Source organism: Zophobas morio, unplaced genomic scaffold (genome assembly GCF_036711695.1).
Source record: "Zophobas morio isolate AGI-343-1 ecotype UQ-CSIRO unplaced genomic scaffold, CSIRO_AGI_Zmor_V1 ptg000018l, whole genome shotgun sequence".
Lineage (NCBI taxonomy): Eukaryota > Metazoa > Arthropoda > Insecta > Coleoptera > Tenebrionidae > Zophobas > Zophobas morio.
This window is the reverse complement of record NW_026972123.1, coordinates 5,207,887-5,228,495: the sequence shown is the minus strand read 5'-3', so window position 1 is coordinate 5,228,495 and position 20,609 is coordinate 5,207,887. Positions and strand designations below refer to the sequence as shown.

The 20,609-nt window shown below is 30.3% G+C and overlaps 2 protein-coding genes across 2 annotated transcripts in view; one reads left to right on the top strand and one right to left on the bottom strand.

Moving 5' to 3' along the window:
- Positions 1 to 20,609, bottom strand: part of LOC135130877 (retinoic acid receptor RXR-alpha-B) — a 101,367-nt gene that overhangs the window by 28,955 nt on the left and 51,803 nt on the right. The window contains exons 4-5 of the mRNA XM_064058327.1: positions 17,025 to 17,229; positions 16,753 to 16,970 (exon numbers count right to left, since the gene is read on the bottom strand). Of these exons, the coding sequence (XP_063914397.1) occupies positions 16,753 to 16,970; positions 17,025 to 17,229 (423 nt within the window). The remainder of the gene's footprint in view (positions 1 to 16,752; positions 16,971 to 17,024; positions 17,230 to 20,609) is intronic.
- LOC135130884 (protein neuralized-like) lies at positions 10,256 to 11,153 on the top strand. Its single transcript, XM_064058334.1, has 2 exons — positions 10,256 to 10,353; positions 10,404 to 11,153. The coding sequence occupies exons 1-2, from the start codon at positions 10,345 to 10,347 to the stop codon at positions 11,103 to 11,105; spliced, it is 711 nt and encodes a 236-aa protein (XP_063914404.1). The 5' UTR covers positions 10,256 to 10,344; the 3' UTR covers positions 11,106 to 11,153.

Sequence of the window (20,609 nt, the reverse complement as noted above, 5' to 3'; positions counted from 1 at the left end):
AATCTATATATTACATAGATTTTAGACTATCTAACGAATCTAGATATTATAGAGACCATTGAGATTCTAACCATTCGAGAAATGTTAGATTCTAGAGATTCAGAAGTTTTCGAATATTTCGAAGACTGAAGGTCTCAAAAATTCTGAAATTCCCAAGAATTTCGGAGATTCAAAGTAGAAATTCCCAAGATTTCGAATAATAGGAGACTAGAAAATCAAAGAGTCTAAAGATTTTGAATATTTTGAAGACTGAACATCCCAACAATTCTGAAGAATTCGAAGCTTCCCAGGATTATGAATATTCTAAAGGTTCCAGAGATTCCACAAATTCCGAGATTAGAAACTTTAGAAACTCTAAAAATGCAAAAACTCTATTCCTTCTATCGATTTTAGACTTTCTGATGTATCTGGATTCTAAGTAATTTAAATTCCACAGCATATTGGATTCTAGCCATTCGGGAAATTCTAGATTCTAAAGATTCTGAAGTTTTCGAATATTTCGAAAATTGAAGGTCCAAGATAAGACTGATTTTGGCAAATGACATACCTTCCAAAGAGAGAGGGTGGGTGGGCGGGGCTAGTAGCTGCCACGATACGACTGATTTTGGCAAATAACATACCTTCCAAAAAAATAGAGGGTGGGTGGGCGGGACTAGCACCTGCTACGATAAGACTGATTTTGGTAAATGAGATATCTATTAGAAAATCGAGGGCTGGTGGCTGGAGCTAGTGTCTGCTGAAATCAGTTTTACCTTAGCGGTATTGGCCCCGCCCACCCACCCTGTATTTTTTTGGAAGGTATATCATTTGCCAAAATCAGTTTTATCTTAACAACTACTGGCAAGGATAAGACTGATTATGGCAAATTACATACCCACTCAGAAAAAAGAGGGTGGGCGGGGCTAGTAGCTGCCAAGGTAAGACTGATTTCGGCAAATGAAGTACCCTCTAAGAAAACAGAAGGCGTGTGGGCGAGGCTAGAGAGCGTTTTGAGATTCTACAGATTCCAAAGATTCTGAAGTTTTAGAATATTTCGAAGACTTAAAAGCCCAAAAATTCTGAAAATTCCAAGAATTTCGGAGGTTCTACAAATTCCAAAAATTCCCAGGCTATAAACTTCAGAAACTCTAAATATTCTGAAAATTTTGAATAATCTATATAATCTATAATTTTAGGCTTTCTAACGAATCTAGATTCGAAGTAATTTAGATTCTAGAGACTACAGAGCGTATTGAGATTCTAGCCATTCGAGAAATACTAGACAATCCAAAGAGTCTAAACATTCTGAATATTTTGAAGACTGAAAATCCCAACAATTCTGAAGAATTTGAAGATTCCCAGGGTTATAAGTATTCTAAAAATTTCAGAAACTCTTAATATTCTCAAAATTTTGAATAATAATCTATATATTACATAGATTTTAGACTTTCTAACGAATCTAGATATTCTAGAGACTATTGAGATTCTAACCCTTCGAGAAATGTTAGATTCTAGAGATTTTGTAGTTTTCGAATATTTCGAAGACTGAAGGTCTCAAAAATTCTGAAATTCCCAAGAATGCCGGAAATTCTAAGTAGAAATTCCCAAGATTTCGAATAATAGGAGACTAGAAAATCAAAGAGTCTAAAGATTTTGAATATTTTGAAGACTGAACATCCCAACAATTCTGAAGAATTCGAAGCTTTCCAGGATTACGAAAATCCTAAAGGTTCCAGAGATTCCACACATTCCGAGGTTAGAAACTTCAGAAACTCTTAAAATGCAAAAATTCTATACCTTCTATCGATTTTAGACTTTCTGATGAATCTGGATTCTAAGTAATTTAAATTCTACAGCATATTGGATTCTAGCCATTCGGGAAATTCTAGATTCTAAAGATTCTAAAATTTTCGAATATTTCGAAAATTCAAGGTCCAAGATAAGACTGATTTTGGCAAATGACATACCTTCCAAAGAGAGAGGGTGGGTGGGCGGGGCTAGTAGCTGCCACGATACGACTGATTTTGGCAAATAACATACCTTCCAAAAAAATAGAGGGTGGGTGGGCGGGGCTAGCACCTGCTACGATAAGACTGATTTTGGTAAATGAGATATCTGTTAGAAAATCTAGGGCTGGTGGCTGGAGCTAGCATCTGCTAAAATCAGTTTTACCTTAGCGGTAATGGCCCCGCCCACCCACCCTGTATTTTTTTGGAAGGTATATCATTTGCCAAAATCAGTTTTAGCTTAACAACTACTGGCTAGGATAAGACTGATTTTGGCAAATTACATACCCTCTCAGAAAAAAGAGGGTGGGCGGGGCTAGTAGCTGCCAAGATAAGACTGATTTTGGCAAATGAAGTACACTCTAAGAAAACAGAAGGCGAGTGGGCGAGGCTAGAGAGCGTTTTGAGATTCTACAGATTCCAAAGATTCTGAAGTTTTCGAACATTTCGAAGACTTAAAAGCTCAAAAATTCTGAAAATTCCAAGAATTTCGGAGATTCTACAAATTCCAAAAATTCCCAGGCTATAAACTTCAGAACTCTAAATATTCTGAAAATTTTGAATAATCTATATATTCTATAGATTTTTGACTTTCTAACGAATCTAGATTGTAAGTAATTTAGATTCTAGCGACTACAGAGCGTATTGAGATTCTAGCCATTCGAGAAATACTAGAGAATCCAAAGAGTTTAAAGATTCTGAATATTTTGAAGACTGAAAATCCCAACAATTCTGAAGAATTTGAAGATTCCCAGGGTTATAAATATTCTAAAAATTTCAGAAACTCTTAATATTCTCAAAATTTTGAATAATAATCTACATATTACATAGATTTTAGACTTTCTAACGAATCTAGATATTCTAGAAACCATTGAGATTCTAACCATTCGAGAAATGTTAGATCCTAGAGATTCAGAAGTTTTCGAATATTTCGAAGACTGAAGGTCTCAAAAATTCTGAAATTCCCAAGAATTTCGGAGATTCTAAGTAGAAATTCCCAAGATTTTGACTGATTTTGGCAAATGACATACCTTCCAAAAAGAGAGAGGGTGGGTGGGCGGGGCTAGTAGCTGCCACGATACGACTGATTTTGGCAAATAACATACCTTCCAAAAAAATTGAGGGTGGGTGGGCGGCGCTAGTACCTGCTACGATAAGACTGATTTTGGTAAATGAGATATCTGTTAGAAAATCGAGGGCTGGTGGCTGGAGCTAGCATCTGCTAAAATCAGTTATACTTTAGCGGTATTGCCCCGCCCACCCACCCTGTATTTTTTTGGAAGGTATATCATTTGCCAAAATCAGTTTTATCTTAACAACTACTGGCTAGGATAAGACTGATTTTGGCAATTGAGCTCTCTCTTAGAAAATAGAGGGCTGGTGGGTGGAGCTACCATCTGCTAAAATTTCTTTTATCTGAGCAGCTACTAGCCCCACCCATCCACCCTTTCTTTTCTTAGAAGATATGTCATTTGCCAAAATCAATTTTATCTTACGAAGTATAGTGAACCAAGAGTTATAAGGTTATATGGCCATCATAAAATCATCCCATTGTGTCGAAGTTAAGTTGTTTACAATAGAAAAGGTTTTAAGGTCGTAAATAACGTGTCCACTGCAGCTCGACCGGCTCTTGTGGTTTCGTTCAGGGGCGGCTTTCACTAAATATGAAAATCCACCACTCCACTATTTCTTTACTACCTGCACCCGCTGAGGGTTCCGAAATAACCACTCGCTTTGAAAGCCGGCCCTGTTAAATATGAGCAAGAAATGTTTAGAAGATGATTTATTGCCAACCGGTAAGCTTAGTGCGAACCACACAAAGGGGGTATTTATTTGCGGTCAACTACTTTTATGATGGCCATATAACCTTATAGGTCTTGGTTCACTATACTAGCCCCACCCACCCACCAAACACTAAACAATCACTTATTTTAAAAAATATTGTGTCTTCCCCAGAGATTTAGATATAATCTATCAATTGAAATGTCCATCATTTTTTCAAAGTTGAAATTACACCCGTAAAATAAAATTCTATTTAGCTCATTTTTCGGTCTGCTACTGGGCTTAACAAATGTTCTTGGATTTATTTTAGATGTCCTCAGAAACCTGGACCAAAGAAACTATTAACAGACTTTATTTATCTACACTTGGAAAAATCCGTATTGGTCAGCAGAATGTGGGTTAAAATTAATTTAATTAAATTTAAAAAAATATAATTGACGTATAAAATGTGAACTGTAAAAAATTAGCTCAGTAAAATTACAAAATTCATTTTATTTACAAGAAAATAATATTATACACATGACACGTCTTTTAAAGAGTGGGAGTGTACTGCCCACTTTACTGTGAACTAATGCACATTTTAGTAATTTACGGAACATTTGAAATGCTCATTTATTTTTTTCTCAAATACAAATTGATTTATTAAAGGAACAGGTAAGTATTTTAACGAATGAGCAAATTTAATTAAATAATTCTAGTTTTGCATTATTATTTATTGCGCAAATAGAAAAAATTATCTGCCATTATTTTATTTATTGCCCTTTCAGTTTTACAAATGCTAAAATAGTTTCTTTTATGCTGAAATGTTTTTAATAATGCTGGGACTTATTTCACATTTCATTAAAACTAGTGCGCTTTTAAATTGTTCTCTTTATTTTTTCGTTTAATATATGCTTAAGAGGGCTTAACAAATGTTCTTGGATTTATTTTAAATGTCCTTACAAACCTGGACCAAAGAAACTGTGAACAGACTTTATTTATCTACACTTGGAAAAATCCGTATTGGTCAGCAGAATGTGGGTTAAAATTAACTTAATTAAAATTAAAGAAAATTATAATTGACGGATAAAACGTGAACTGTAAAAAATTAGCTCTGTAAAATTACAAAATTCATTTAATTTACAAGAAAATAATATTATAATCAACATTTTAAGTTTTATGATCTAGAGAAAAATTTTAAAATATTAGGTCCGATATTTATTTTTTCAAGAGATACAGGGAGCAAATTTTGGATGTGTTTGTGAATCAATTATTGTCCGAAGAATTAGAGTCCGGATATTTTCAGCAAGATGGTGCTACAGCTGATACAAGAGAAAATTAAAGATATTTTTTAAATTATACGTTTTTGTTATGAAAATCTTAATGAAGAAGTGTTGCAAGACATTTTTGAAAATAAAAAAAGGAGAGTGGCTTTGTTTGAGGAAAAATGGACAACAGTTTCAACATCTTTTATAAAATATGTACATGTGTATTTTACATTTTACTACGTTTGTGCTAAGTAAATGAATGTGATCAATAAACAAAATTGGATGTAAAAAGTGTATTGCTGACAAATGTATTTTGGTCACTTTCCATTAGGGGCGCCATAGTACCGAGCAAAAGGGCCCAGTACTAGGGGGTGGCGTTGTTATTGAACACAGTTGTTGTCGAGAAACCCTCCGAGAGGTAACATCGCGAAGTAGTGGTGCGAAATTAGACACGTGGTTCCCTTGTGCAGGCGGTCCACAGAACTTTTAACCCGGGAAGCTGAACAGAACAAGGTAGGTGACCTTTTAGTGCGTTTATCAGCTTCGATCCAAAAATCTAATTATTCGAAATTGTAAATCGCCGCGAAAAAAAAAGGGTTAATTACGTGATTAGCCCCATCTGAATTTTCGCACAAATTATTTGAAATACGTTTAAATACGAGCTTACATCATGGCTACCGTCGCCACGCTAAGCGTTGAAGCAGTACAATGAAGTCGATTTATGGGACTTCACGTTATTAAATTTAATGTTGCAAAAACTGGACACCACGTGGAAACAGAAATTGAGCTGAGCATTGTAGGAAATTCCGTACCTGCTTACAATGACCTTCGAGAATTTTTGCATTGTACCGCGTTGGAAACTTCCGTTATGACAATGGGTCAGTCATAATTCCGCGTCCGCCCATCATAAACCCACAGCTGCATCTTCCGTACCTGCTAAGCGTCCCGCGATCACCGACCAGCAAGGAACAATGTCTCAATAATAATTGTTCGGATAAGCACTCATTAAGAGCTAAATCGAATTTTATTTTACGGGCGTAATTTCAACTTTGAAAAAAAGATCGACATTTCAATTGATAGATTATGTTTAAATCTCTGGAGAAGACACAATATTTTTTGAAATAAGTGATTGTTTAGTGTTTAATTAATCGTTCATTCTTCGAAGGAAATGCATTTTTAGACGAGGAGAGAGCATTTTTCGCTTGAACTTTTATATCAGTGCAAAGACAACATTGAGCTCTATGGGGAAGACCCGGTCATTTTTGTTTAAAATTTATATTTATCAAAACTCATAAATACTCTTAGCTGACCAACATTGTTGAAACTTTTTTACAAGTCGACTTCTTTCATTGCTGACATAATTGGATTTAAAAGTATGCAAATTTTTATAATTTTACAGATTCTACTAAAACATTTTTTTTCAAAAAATTATTCAAATATTTTTTATTAATCTATCATTTTATATATTAATCAATACACAAAACTGACAAGATTTAGACTCTCATCGCTTCACTAACTACTTGTTTACCTTGGAATTGGAAAATCTAAAATTTAGAAATCGAGAAATTGAAAAATCCTATAATAGAAAAACCGAAACATCGAAAAACTGGAAAATCGAAAAATTAAAAAAAATGGAAAATCAGAAATTTAATAAATTCGGAAAATTGAAAAACTGAAAATTTGAAGAATGGAAAAATTGAAATATTGAAAAATTTAAACATCAAAAGTTGAAAAATCGAAAAACCGAAAAGCCGAAAAATCTCAATAATGTCTTTATAAACCACAAGTTCGGATTATGCTACTAAAAAATTGATAACGTTATCTCAAAATTTTGCCGAATAAATTCTACTAAAAATGTGCAAAATATGATGCGTTTTTACTTGTAATTTATCACTGCATTCATATTTTTTAGATTTGCTTATATACCTAGGTGGCTCAAAAAAATTAATGAATGAGTCAATTTATTCTATTGATTAAATCAGTCTCGACTCACTGCATTTTCCCAGAAATTTTTGGAATACTGTCATTTTTAGTCTAATCCACATTGATTTACGTGTCGTTGCAAAATAATAATCGAGAAATCAAAACATCAAGGAAAACAAAAAAATTAACGGAAAATCTAGAACTCAAAAATTGAAAAATTAAAATACCTATCGAAAAATTGAAAAGCCGAGAAATCGAAACATCAAAAAATGGAAAAATTGAAGAACCGAAACATTGTAAAATCTCAGAACTGAAATATTGAAAAACTGAAAAATGGAAGGAAAATTGAGAAATCGAAAAAGTGAAAAAATTCAAACTGAAATCTCGAAAGACTGAAAAATGGAAAGAAAATTGAAGAATCGGAAAAGTGAAAAAATCCAAAACTTAAACATTGAAAAATTCAGAAATCGAGAGAAATGGGAAAATCAAAAAATCAGTTAATCTAAAATTGAAAAATCGAAAAATTTAGAAACGTCAAAAATTTAAAAATCGTAAAACTGAAATATCGGATAATTGAGAAATCGAAAAATGACGAAATTCGAGAAACGAAAATATGATGAATCGAAAAATCGAAGAATCGATAAATTGAAAAATCCCAATAGTTATATGTCGAAAAATCGAGAAATCGAAATCGAGCAAAACTGAAGTATCGTAAAGTTATTAAATCGAAAAACTGAAAATTTTTGAAAAAAAATCGTATCAAAAACTAAAAATTCAAAAAATCGAGAAATTGAACAATAAAAAAAAATCTAAGCTTGAAAACTCAAAAAATCGAATGATCGAGAACTCAAAACATCAAAGAAAACAAAAAATCTAAAATTTAAAAATTCGACAAACTGAAAAATCATGGTACTGAAAAATCGAAAAGTCGAGATAGTGAGAAATCTAAAACCCTAAAACTTTAAAAACTGAAAAATTAAAACATCGAAAAATTTAAAAACCGAGAAAACACAATATCAAAAATTTGAAAAATTGAAGAAACGAAATATTGCAAAATTCCAAAGCTGAAATATTGAAAAACCTAAAAATGGAAGGAAAATTAAAGAATCGAAACAGTGAAAAAATCCCAAACTGAAACATTGAAATATTGAGAAATGGAGAAATGGGAAAATCAAAAAAATTGGTCTAAAGAATTTAGACAGTACTTCCCTCGCTATCGGAAACGTGACGACTGCATGCAATTATCAAATTTTGTACATTGACAGACAGAGAATTGAAACTAAAAAAATCATGATTACTACTTTCAAGTCCAGGGACAAATGCTTGTTACGGGTATTTCACAAGTTTATTTTCTTGTGTGGACACCCAAAGGAATAAATATAGAAAAAATTTATAAAGACGAAGAAATATGTAAAAAGATGGCAGATAAACTTGGCAGATTTAACTTTGGCGCATTATTGCCCGAAATAATTGATTCAAGAAGAAAGAGGAACCTGCCTTTGCGAGAGATTTTTTTAAAATAAATAAAATTTGTTTCTATTTTTTTATGTACTTTAATAATTTATTAGGAGTGCATTTTTCATCAGCAAGACTTGCATATTTTTATTATAAATATATTTTGAAAATGATCTCTCGGCAAATGAAAACATATACGAGCACTTTTTTCGAGTAAACAATGAAGGGAGAAGTTACTGGGCGTAGGGCTTTTTCAAAACACCTCCTTTCTGGGATAAGTAGTAGATACACTTAGCTACTTACACGTGTTAAACAAAAGCTGTATTTTATATATTTTTTATTATTATTATTATAAATATGTTTATTAGTTTTATTAATTAACAAAGCAAAATATATGTTAACAATAATATTACAATGAATTTTTAGTAATCATGTGTATTGAATTCAGGATCCTGAGTGGAGAAAAAATATTATAGTTCCCCAGTTTTAATTCGGTTTTATGATAGTACCTCATTGCGTAAAAATTAATTTCCTTAACAATAGATTATTACAGCCGCTCCTGTCGGCTTGTTATAAAACTGAGTTCCTTGCCATAAATTACAAAAATCAGCGGAGAACTCTAACAATCAGCTTATGGTAGAGCAGGCGATAAGGATTTTACCTGGAAAGTCGCTTCCGTAAATTTTAGTGGCGCTCATATCGGCAAAGTACTGAACTAACTGCTCAAATTCTGTCAAATTGATACCCATTTTTTTCAATAATTGTTAGTTTTTGTTAAAAACTCTGCTAACCAATAGATCATTAATTTTCCTCTGATATTCCAGTTAAAATTATTCGACGTATTTTGCATTAATTTGTGGTATATTTTGATTTTAATAAACACATTATTATTTAAACAAATTGTACCACTAACAAATATTTAATGACTCTGCGGCCTGTAAAAAGTGATGTTTTATCCATGTGCGAATTTTCAAGCGATTCTATGATTTTTGAAAAGAAAACATACAATGGTGCTTTTTTTACGATATTTCTCAGCCATATTTTTTTAATTGATTGAACTGGTCTCTGCGCTCTAGAATATGAAAAAAGCTGCAGTTTGATGTATGATACATCTATATTAATATCATTTTTTTCATACAAAAAACCAAAAAAATGTTATACCTCGTCTAGCGAGTCCCCTTAAATTTACAAACTGAACATTCGCGGGATCACAACTTTAGCAAAATTATTTAATGCAAAAACTACTCATTTTACCTTCAGAGTGCCTACAAAAATGTAATTTTTTAGTTAATTACCGTGTTTATTGGTCTCGACAAATTTAACCTCACTTTTTGGATTTCATTATTTGAAACATTATTGTTTTTTTGCAAAACAGACCAGATGATTTATTCTGTTCAACTCTAATCGATTTTCCAAGGTGTAATTCATGAAAAAGCCCTTAAACGCTTTTCTGATAATTTACAATTTTTGAAATGCGGCGATAAACATAAATATGAAGAATTTGACATTTTGAATTTGCGTTTACAGGAATCTGTAGTTTGACATTGCAATTTTTCTTTCTGGCAATAAATTTTTTCAAATTTTATCTAAAATACATTTCTGGTAAGTTTTCATCGTAATTGAAACGAAAAAAGTAAGAAATAAATACAAAATTTCAAACACCAAATCTTGGAGTAGTTTTTTTCCATTTTAGCACTCCAGTTTTTAAAATTAAGAAACACATTAATAGACAATTCACTTCACATTAATCCACACTTAATACTTTTGGGGGAAACCCCTGAAACTCTTAATCTTCTCACCAATAAAAATTTCAACATTAATACCACAAATCCTCTCAAACCCATTCCCTTGCAATAAAGCTTTATCGCTCATTAATTGATAAACAAAATCGATCAATCGTCCCTGAACAAACACCTCACTCAATCCCCAGCACCGAAGCGCCTCCTGCCACGATGTCACAGGTACGTGAACACGCCAACCAAAACCGCCAACTCTCCTCCATCTCCCACAGGAAACCCCCCCCTTGCTGCGCTTCCACAGCGTCCACTCCAAAAACATCACCCTCTCTCAAGACAAAACCATCGCCCGACGCACCCACGACTTCGGGTTCGTTTTCACCTCTCAACCCATCCAACCCGACGAAAAAATCACAATCAAGTTCATGGAAGTCTCAAACCGGAGTGCTTTAGCGGCCGCCTTTTGCTTCGGCATCACCCACAAAAACCCCACCGACGAACCCTTCGAAGACGTAAGGAACTACACCTACTTAGACTTGATTAAAAAAATGGGCTTTGTGGCGCTCCCGCTGGACAAGAAACTGTGCTCCAGAAACGCGATTTTCGCCTTTAAAGTCACTTCAAGCGGTGAACTAGTCTTTGAAGTGAATGGGGAAGGTAAGAATGTCAAGTTTGATGGAAAAATCAACACGAAGGTGGAGATGTGGGGGTTGGTTTATTTTTTTGAAAATCCGGTGTGTATTAAGTTGATTAGGGGGTTACCGCAGGGTGAGAAACGCGAAGAGAGGGTTGAAGATAACGGGGTGGTAAAGGTTGAGGAGGCGCCTACGGCGCCAGCGGAACCCGAAAATGTTGACGAACGAAGAACGTCAATTTTTGGTGTTGTGTTGAAACGTGTCAATTCGCAAACGCCATCTGTTGATGGTGAAGACAGAAACGGTGAGGAAAGTCGAGGACGGTGTTTGACGACCGTGTGAGCGATTTATTTTATGTAACACCTTTTTGGAATATAATTTTTTACATGATTGAGATTAATTTCACTAATCCTTGGCTATTTCGCAATTTATATGTGGGATATATTTACAAATTTATGACTGGAGATTACTACGCATCCTACTATATTGATAAAACGAAAAAAATACGTAGTACTGCTCTGGTTAAGTAAACTTAATAATTATTAATTTGTAGATTTATGTGTACAAACGTAATTGACGAGGCGATAAAACCAATAATGATAAGCAACTCGAGTAATAAAAGATTTAAATGCAACTGATAACATTAATTTAATTGTAAACAAAGAGATTTATCGTCATACAATATATACTGTACTGAGTCCACTCTTTTCCCTATTTTTGTTTTGTTTTGTTTTTGTTTAGGGGATGTATATTTTTTGCAATTTTCTGTTATCAGATATAATTTTTTTAGCTACCCAGTTCTTCTTTTTTAATTTTTTGCCGTGACATCTTATTGATGTATTGATGGTCACATACACATAGCGACTAAATATAGTATCTAATACAGGAATAACTGTAAACAACAACCATCGAATATACTGATAGAATCGAATAGCCAATAACTATTTTTTAATAGTAACTAACTTCAAGATTTTCCATAGAATATTGAGATAAGTTTTGACGCGATTTTTATGCTAGCTAATAATAATAACTTGACTGTTTATGAAGCATAATTCTCAGATTTAGATTTTGGTCTTGTATTAGGGTAATAAACGATTATTATTATTACTACCATTAAAGCGAATATTTTATAGTTCGTTTTTAGTTAGTGTAGAATTATTGCATTTATAAAGTGCCATTCGTACACTATTTTTGTATACTAATCAAGTTTTACGACCTAAAAGTCAGGCCACAAAATATAACAATAAATTACACCCTCGACAGTCGCCAAACATCGAACAGTTTTTCATTTGTGATTTTTCAATTTTACAATTTTTACATTTTTTTATTCGAAAAGTTGGAAAATCGAAAAATAGAAAACACGAGAAATGCATAAATCGAAAACGTGGAAAACGGAAAAATTGCAAATCTAAGAATTGAAGAATTGAAGAACGTTGAAAAACGAAAAAATGAGAAACTTGGAAATGGAAAAAAATCAATAAACTGAATAATTGGGAGCCAAAATTTAAAATTAAAATTACAAATCTATATTTAAAATAAAAAATAGAAAAACTGCAAATCAAAAATTGAAGAAACGAAAAATTGTAAAATCGAAGAACTGAAAAATTTCACGATAAAAATATATATATGAACCCATTGAAAAATTTAAAAATTGAAATATCCAAAAGCAGGAAAATCGAAAAACTGAAAAAATGAAAACTCGGAGATTACATATCGTAAAACTGAGGAAACAAAAAATGAAAAGGTGAAAAATTGCAAATCAAAAAATTGAAACTGAAATAACTAAAAATTAAGAAATCGAAACAAAAAATTGCAAATACAAGAACTGAAGAAACGAAAAATTGGAAACAAGAAAAACTAAAAATTAAGACACTTAAAAATCGAAAACCCAAAAATTGTAAAATTGAGAAATTCTAAAATCGTAAAATTAATATTATTTTTTTTAATTATAATTGCTATTACACATTTAAAATAAAAACTAAAAAAAAAAAATCAAAAACTGAAAAATCGAGTAACTGAAAAATTTTAAATTGAAACATTCCACATTGAAAAAAAAAGTATATAAACTCATTGCAAAATAAAAAATTGAATTATTCGAAAGTTAAAAAATCAGAAAACTGAAAACTCGAAGATTTACATATCGTAAAATTGAAAAAACCAAAAAATTAAAAATCGAAACGAAAAATCCAAACCTAAGATGAAGAAACCAAAAATTGAAATATTGAAAAACTAAAAATCAAAAAACTTAAAAATCGAAAAATTGGAAAGAAAAACGTAAACCCAAAAATTGTACAAGTGAAAACTATAGAATCGTAAAAATTGTAGAGATCGAAAAATTGAAATTACTGTTACATATTTAAAATAAAAACTAGAAAAACTGAAAAATTTTAAACTGAAAAAACGAAAAATTAAAAAAGCTAAAAGCTGAAAAATTGCAAATTGGAAAACTCAAAAAACGAGGAATTGCAAAATCGTGGGAAATCGAGAAATTACAAATTTAAGTACTGAAGAAACGAAAAATTGAAACACTGAAAAACTAAAAACCAAGGACAAAAACCAATAAATCAAAAAATTGGAAACAAGAAATAACGAATCCAATTGAGAAATCGGAAAATCCAAAAATTGTGAAATTGAAAAATTATAGAATAGTCAAAATTGTAAAGTCGAAAAACTATAACATTAAAAAAACATCGAAAATTTTGAAAATTCTAAAACGTAAAATTAAATTTTTTAAAATTATAATTATTAAAAATAAAAACTAAAAAAATACGAATCCTAAAATGAAAAATCGAGAAACTGAAAAACTGCAAATTGAAAAATTGAAAAAAATATATATATATAAACTCGTTCCAAAATTAAAAACTAGAAAAGTTGAAAAATTGAAAACTGAAAAATTGCAAATCGGAAAACTCAAAAAACGATTCGTTCCAAAATTAAAAACTGAAATATCCATAAGTTAGAAAATCATAAAATTGAAAAATTTAAAACTGAAAACTCGGAGATTTACATATCGTAAAATTGAAGAAATAAAAATATTAAAAATTGAAGAAACGAAAAATTGAAATTGAAAAAAAAATTAAAAATCGAAACGAAAAATTGAAACATCGAAAAACTTAAAATCAAAAAACTTATAAATCGAAAAATTGGAAAACCCAAAAACTGTGAAATGAAAAACTATAGAATCGACAAATTTGTAAGATCGAAAAATTTACACATTCTAAAATCGTAAAATCGTAAAATTAAAAATGAAAAATTTTAAAAATTAAAATTACTGTTACATATTTAAAATAAAAACTAAAATTTAAAAAACTAAAAATTAAAAAAGCCAAAAGTTGAAAAATTGAAAACTGAAAAGTTGCAAATCGGAAAGTTGAAAAATTTCACATTGAAAGAAAAAATTATAACATTGCAAAATTAAAAAATTGAAATATCCAAAAATAGGAAAATCGAAAAATAAAACTAAACAAAAAGAAATGAAAACTCGGAGATTTACAACTGAAACTGAAAAAACAAAACATTAAAAAATCGAAACGAAAAATTTTAAATTGAAAAAGTAAAAATCAAGAAACTTATAAATCGAAAAATTGGAAAGAAGAAAAAACGAATTCAATCGAAAAATTGGAAAACCCGAAAATTGTGAATTTCAAAAATAATACAACCGTCAAAATTATAAAGTCGAAAAACTATGACATTAAAAGATGGAAAAATTTTAAAAATTAAATTACTATTACATATTTAAAACGAAAATTAGAAAAACTAAATCAAAAATTGAAGAAACGAAAAATCGAGAAACTGAAAATTTTTAAATTGAAAAAACGAAAAATTAAAAAGACTCAAAGTTGAAAAATCGAAAAACTGAAATATCCAAAAGTTGGAAGAACGAAAAATTGAAAAATTTAAAAATGAAAACTAGGAGAGTTGCATATCGTAGAATTTAAGAAACAAAAAAATGAAAAATTGAAGCAACGAAAAATTGAAACTGAAAACCCAAAAAATTAAAAAATCGAAACGAAAAATTCCAAATCGAAGAATTGAAGAAACGAAAAATTGAAACATTGAAAAACTAAAAGTCAAGAAACTTAAAAATCGAAAACACCAATTAATTGAAAAATTGCAAAGAAGAAAAAACGAAAATTGAAAACCCAAAAATTGTGAAATTGAAGAATTATAGAATCGTCAAAATTGTAAAGTCGAAAAACTGTGACATTAAAAGATGGAAAAATTTTAAAAATTATAATTACTATTACATATTTAAAACGAAAATTAGAAAAACTGAAAATCAAAAATTGAAGAAGCGAAAAATCGGGAAACTGAAAAATTTAAAATTGAAAAAAAAAAAAAAATTAAAAAGGCTCAAAGTTGAAAAATTGAAAACCGAAAAACTGAAAAATTTCATCTTGGGAAAAAATATATAAACTCGAAATTTAAAAATTGAAATATCAAAAGTAGGAAAATCGAAAAAGTGAAAAAATGAAAACTCGGAGATTTCCATATCGTAAAAATGAAGAAACAAAAAATGAAAAAGTGAAAAATTGCAAATCAAAAGATTGAAGAAACGAAAAATTGAAACTGAAAAACCATAAAATTAAAAAATCGAAACAAAAAATTGCAAATACAAGAACTGAAGAAACGAAAAACTGAAATATTGAAAAACTAAAAATCAAGGAACTTAAAAATCGAAAAAAAACAATAAATTCTAAAATCGTCAAATTAAAAATTTTTTTAATTACAATTACTGTTACACATTTAAATAAAAACTAAAAAAAAAATACAAATCAAAAACTGAAAGACGAAAAATTGAATCGAGAAACTGAAAAATTCCACATTGACAAGAAAAGAATTATAAACTCATTGCAAAATTAAAATATCCAAAAGTTAGAAAACCAGAAAAGTGAAAATTTTGAAACTGAAAACTCGGAGATTTACATATCGTAAAATTGAAGAAACAAAAAAATTAAAAATCAAAAAATCGAATAAACGAAAAACTGAAAAAAATGTAAGTGAAAAAACAAAACATTAAAAATCGAAGCGAAAAATTGCAAATGAAAATTTGAAGAAACGAAAAATTTAAAAATTGAAAACTCGAGAAATTTTAAATCGAAAAATTCAAACCAATTGGGCTGTAGTTCAGGGGCGAGGGATGTTCTTCGACATTTTTTTAAACGATGTTTAAAACGTTCTCTGTTTAATAGAAAAATTTTAATTAAAAAATGTAATTTTGCGAACTGTTATTTGTGACAACCTCTACATATTAAAAATATCTATATACAATATAGATAATTAATACCAGTAGTAACAGTGTAAGAAACTAAATGGATTTTTTAGAATTCTTGTAAGTTTTTTTTTCTGAATTTATTAACGTATCATACTCTAATCAAATCATCAAATTTTAGAAACATCAGAAAAATTAATTAATTAATTGTTTGAAACAAATTCCTAGTTCTCAAAATATCTGTGAACGAACTTACTTCACTAAACATAAAATAAATGCGAAAGTTTCTAGAAAAAAAAAAAAAAAAAAACAACCAGAAATCTGATAAAATTTTACCCCATTAAAATAGTCTGATCATTAATAAAATACTAATTTACCCGAAACAATTGTTAATTTCGTTGTTGCTACCATTGCCCAAAGTCAATAAACGTAAAATCAATAATCACTTCGATGTTTTCAGCTAATAATTACGACCGATTGTGGTCAGGTTTAATATTTTTTTATTATACCATACGATCGAGAAAAAGTCGTCTAGCAACCACTGACATTTAATGTTAAAAAAATTAAGTTGGCAACACCCACGCGTCCCTTGTTCGGCGTGACAGTTACGGTCAATAACTGTCAAACAGCTGCACTGCCAACATAATTCTTCAAAAATAAATCTCGCAGCCAACTCAAGCACTTTTTTCGATCATACTATACAATGAACAATACACAAATAATCAAAAACGAGTACAACTCCTGGAGTACGTTTGTCGGACCGCCGACTAAACTTACTTGTTTACCGTCAATCCCATCGGCAGCACGATCCCATCCTGCGCCTGTATAGACCTATGCGAGAACGCGGCTATGAGCAATTCGTTCCATCCCGCCCGCAACAGATGGACCTGGTCCGACAGCGGCAACGAAGTGAAGTGAGGTATGAGTTTGGCCCATTGGACCAGTTGGAACAGTTGCTTGTTGGTGGCTTGGTCGATGTCGCTCACCATGTTGTTCTACAAAAAGCGACGTTAATGATTAATGCGGAGAGACGAAGAAACGACAATCACTGTCAATCCCGATGTCACCAACGGTTCGTTGCATTCAACTCGCTTCTCGGCCTCTATTATCCTCTCTAGCGGCATGTCGGCCTGGAGGTTCGATGTGGATTCCACTTCGGAAGTGTCCCGGTCCTTCGTCCTTTGCCGCTCTTCTTGGACGGCTTCGCGCTTCATGCCCATGTTGAGGCATTTTTGGTATCTACAATACTGACACCTACAAGCAGAATGACGTTAGAATTAAGTATCGTAGAAAAACTACTACTTTTATAAATTATTCTTAGGTTTTTAAAATTAGCTTTTATGTGAGTCGGTTACCCAATTGTTTTATGGTTTTAGATTCACCTTGTTTTTTCGAATAACATGTTCGGAATGATATTATCAAAACGTGAAATTTTCAAGACGGTTAATTTATAGCGTCCCAGAAAAAAATATGTCGAGAATATTTATGCACTTGAATTCTCTTGAAAAATAAGGTTTGGAGAGCGGCACATATTTACTTAGCAACTATGTCACTGGAATCGGCTATTTTCGAACCATCCCCTCCAATTTTATGGGACTACCCTTTCTGATATTTAATTTTCAATCTGTCAATTTTATTATTTGGTATCATCCTGTATCAGCAGCGATTGTAAAAATGAACATCGTATTAGTAAGCTGCAAACAATGCGGTATTGCACTGCGTGTATTTTAATAAACATTTATTCAATATTATTATAAAATCACGTCATCACTTTCCGGATTTTGACTTCTCTAAGATAAGCGTAAGTTACACCTAAAAAATTTGATTACAAATTGTACTTATTTATTTTCAGTACTACATACTCCTTGATTAAAAATAACGCTCAAAATATTTTGTTTAGTAAACAAAGTTTATCATGTGTCAAAGATGGTACATTTAAATTTTCACTATAACTTTCGAACAGTTCAAGGTACTATAGTGAAATTTGATATTTAGCTTTTAATGGGTCATATTTCAAGTTTACGTAAAAATCCCAAATGCGGAACAATAAAGGCCACGTGTGACACCATATAAACATCGTTTAACCGTTTTTTTTTGTTTGTGTATTTTTGCAGGAACTGTCACTCTCAAAATTTAAGACTGTACCATCTTTTTGACACTAACGATTCATTAATTTAAAATTAAAAAAAATGAGACCGAAAGGTAACTTCTGTGTGTTGAAATCTACAGAAAAATCTCTTCAAGTTCCGAAGGTGGTTCTTAAAAAATCGAAATTTTCAAATTCAAAAAGGGGGATTTAACTTTTGAAAACGTTTCCCAAAAATCCACAAAAAATTCTGAAATGTGGATTTCGACGTGCTGATTCGAAAAATATAGCGTGTGACTTCTAGACCTCGAAATCTACAAGAAAATGTATTTAGTTAAATTTCCAAAAAGGTCGAAAATGGGTTGAAATTTGAAGAAGGTTTTTGAAAAAAATTGACTAAAAATGCACAAAAAATTGTGGGTATAAATCTCGATCAAAAATTCTATTTGTTTGTAGTCTCGGAGCAATAGTTTAGAAATAACCGATTTGACATTGAATATTTATTTAGAAAAAAATCGATATTTGGTAAGGTGTTTCTAGAAAACTAGTGGGAATTTTCGAAGAAGTGAAACCAAAGTAACTTTGAGGTCGAAATCTGCAAAAAATCTCTTCGGGTAATCGAAAAAAGTCGAAATTATCATTGAAAAATTGTAATTTTTGAAAAAATTGCATAAAAGTTCACAAAAAATTCTTTTTTTTAATGAAAAAAAATTACATTAGAAGAATTTTAATTTTAATTTTGAAGGAAAAATTTCTACGGGTAATTTTTGCAAGTGACTGAAAAAATTGGAAAATCGAAAAATCGAAACGTGGAAAAACAGAAGAATTGAAAATTCGAAATTTTGAAAAATTCCAAAATTAAAATAAATTGAAGAATCAAAAATTCGAAAAATTTAAAAATCTAAAATGTAAAAATCAAAAAAGTTAAAAAATTGGAAAATCGAAAAGTGAAAAAATAGAAAAGTTGAAGAATCGAAAAATTGAAAAATGAGAAATAGAAACACCGAAAATTTTAAAAATCGAAAAACTGAAAAATCAAAAACCTAAAAAATCGAAAAATTGAAGTGAAAAACTGAAAAATCGAGAAGAGCAAAAGTCCAAAAAAAAACAAAAAAAAAAGATAATCGACAAATTAAGAACGTCAAAAATTGAATAATCGAAAAACTGAAAAATCGGGAAATCGAAATGTAAAAAAAAACAAAAACTGGTTAATCGAGAAATAAAAATAAAATTTAGGATCGTCAAAAATGGAATAATCGAAAAATTGAAAAATCAAAAACTTAAAAAATGGAAAAACTGAAGATGTGAAAAGCTGAAAGATCGAGAAATCGAAAAGTCAAAAAAACAAAAAATCGATTAATCGAGAAATGAAAAAATTAAAAAAATGTCTCTCGTCTGTGTCGATTATGTTAAACAATCTCTTTCAATTTTTAAATTTTTCGATTTTTTTATTCCACTTCTTGGCATCTCGATTTTTTGATTTTTAAAATTTTTCCACTTTTCAACATTCCAATTTTCGAAATTTTTCAATTTCCGGATATTTCACTTTTTGGACTTTTTTCGATTTTCAGCTTTTCAATTCTTCGAATTTTAATTTTTTCTCGATTTATCAATGTTCCGATGTTTCAATTTTTCGATTTCTCGATACAGCTTTTGATTTCCCCATTTTTCCTCATTTCAATTTCAGAATCTTCCAATTTCTTGAGTTTTCAGTTTTTCGATTCAATTTTCCGATTTTTTAAATATTGAATTTTTCGATTTCTCGGTTTTTGGATTTTTTAACTTCTCGGCATTTCGATTTTTCAATTTTTGGATTATTAAATAACAGATTTTTCAATGTCTCAATTTTTCAGTTCTTCGATATTTCTCTCGTCTGTGTCGATTATTAACAATCTCCGAAACTATGGACTTATTATTTATTATCAAGTTTTATTATATTTTAGGAATATCCTATCAATTTAAAAATTGGGAAAACTGAAAAAAAGAAATATCGAAAATATCAAAAATCAGGAAATCGAAAGACAAAAATTTTGAAAACTGAAAAATTAAAACGTTGAAAAATTAAAGAATCGAGAATCAAAAATTGGAGTATCAAAAATCGAAAAAATGTAAAATTTAAAAATCAAAAAAGTAAAAAATTGGGCAATTGAAAAATTAAAAACCTAAAAAATCGAAAAATTGAAAAGTCGAAAAGTAAAAAAAAAACATTAATTGAGAAATTAGGAAATCGAAAAACAAAATTTTGAAACGTTAAAAATTGAATAATCGAAAATTTTAAAAATCGAAAAACTGAAAAATCAAAAACCTAAAAAAATCAAAACGTTGAAGTGAAAAACTCAAAAATCGAGAAATCGAAAAGTCAAAAAAGCAAAAATCGATTAATTGAGAAATCGAGAAATCGAAAAATAAAATTTGGAACGTCAAAAATGGAATAATCGAAAAATTGAAAAATCAAAAACCTAAAAAAATCGAAAAACTGAAGAAGTGAAAAACTGAAAAATCGGGAAATCGAAAAGTCAAAAAAAAAAAACAAAAAATGATTAATCGA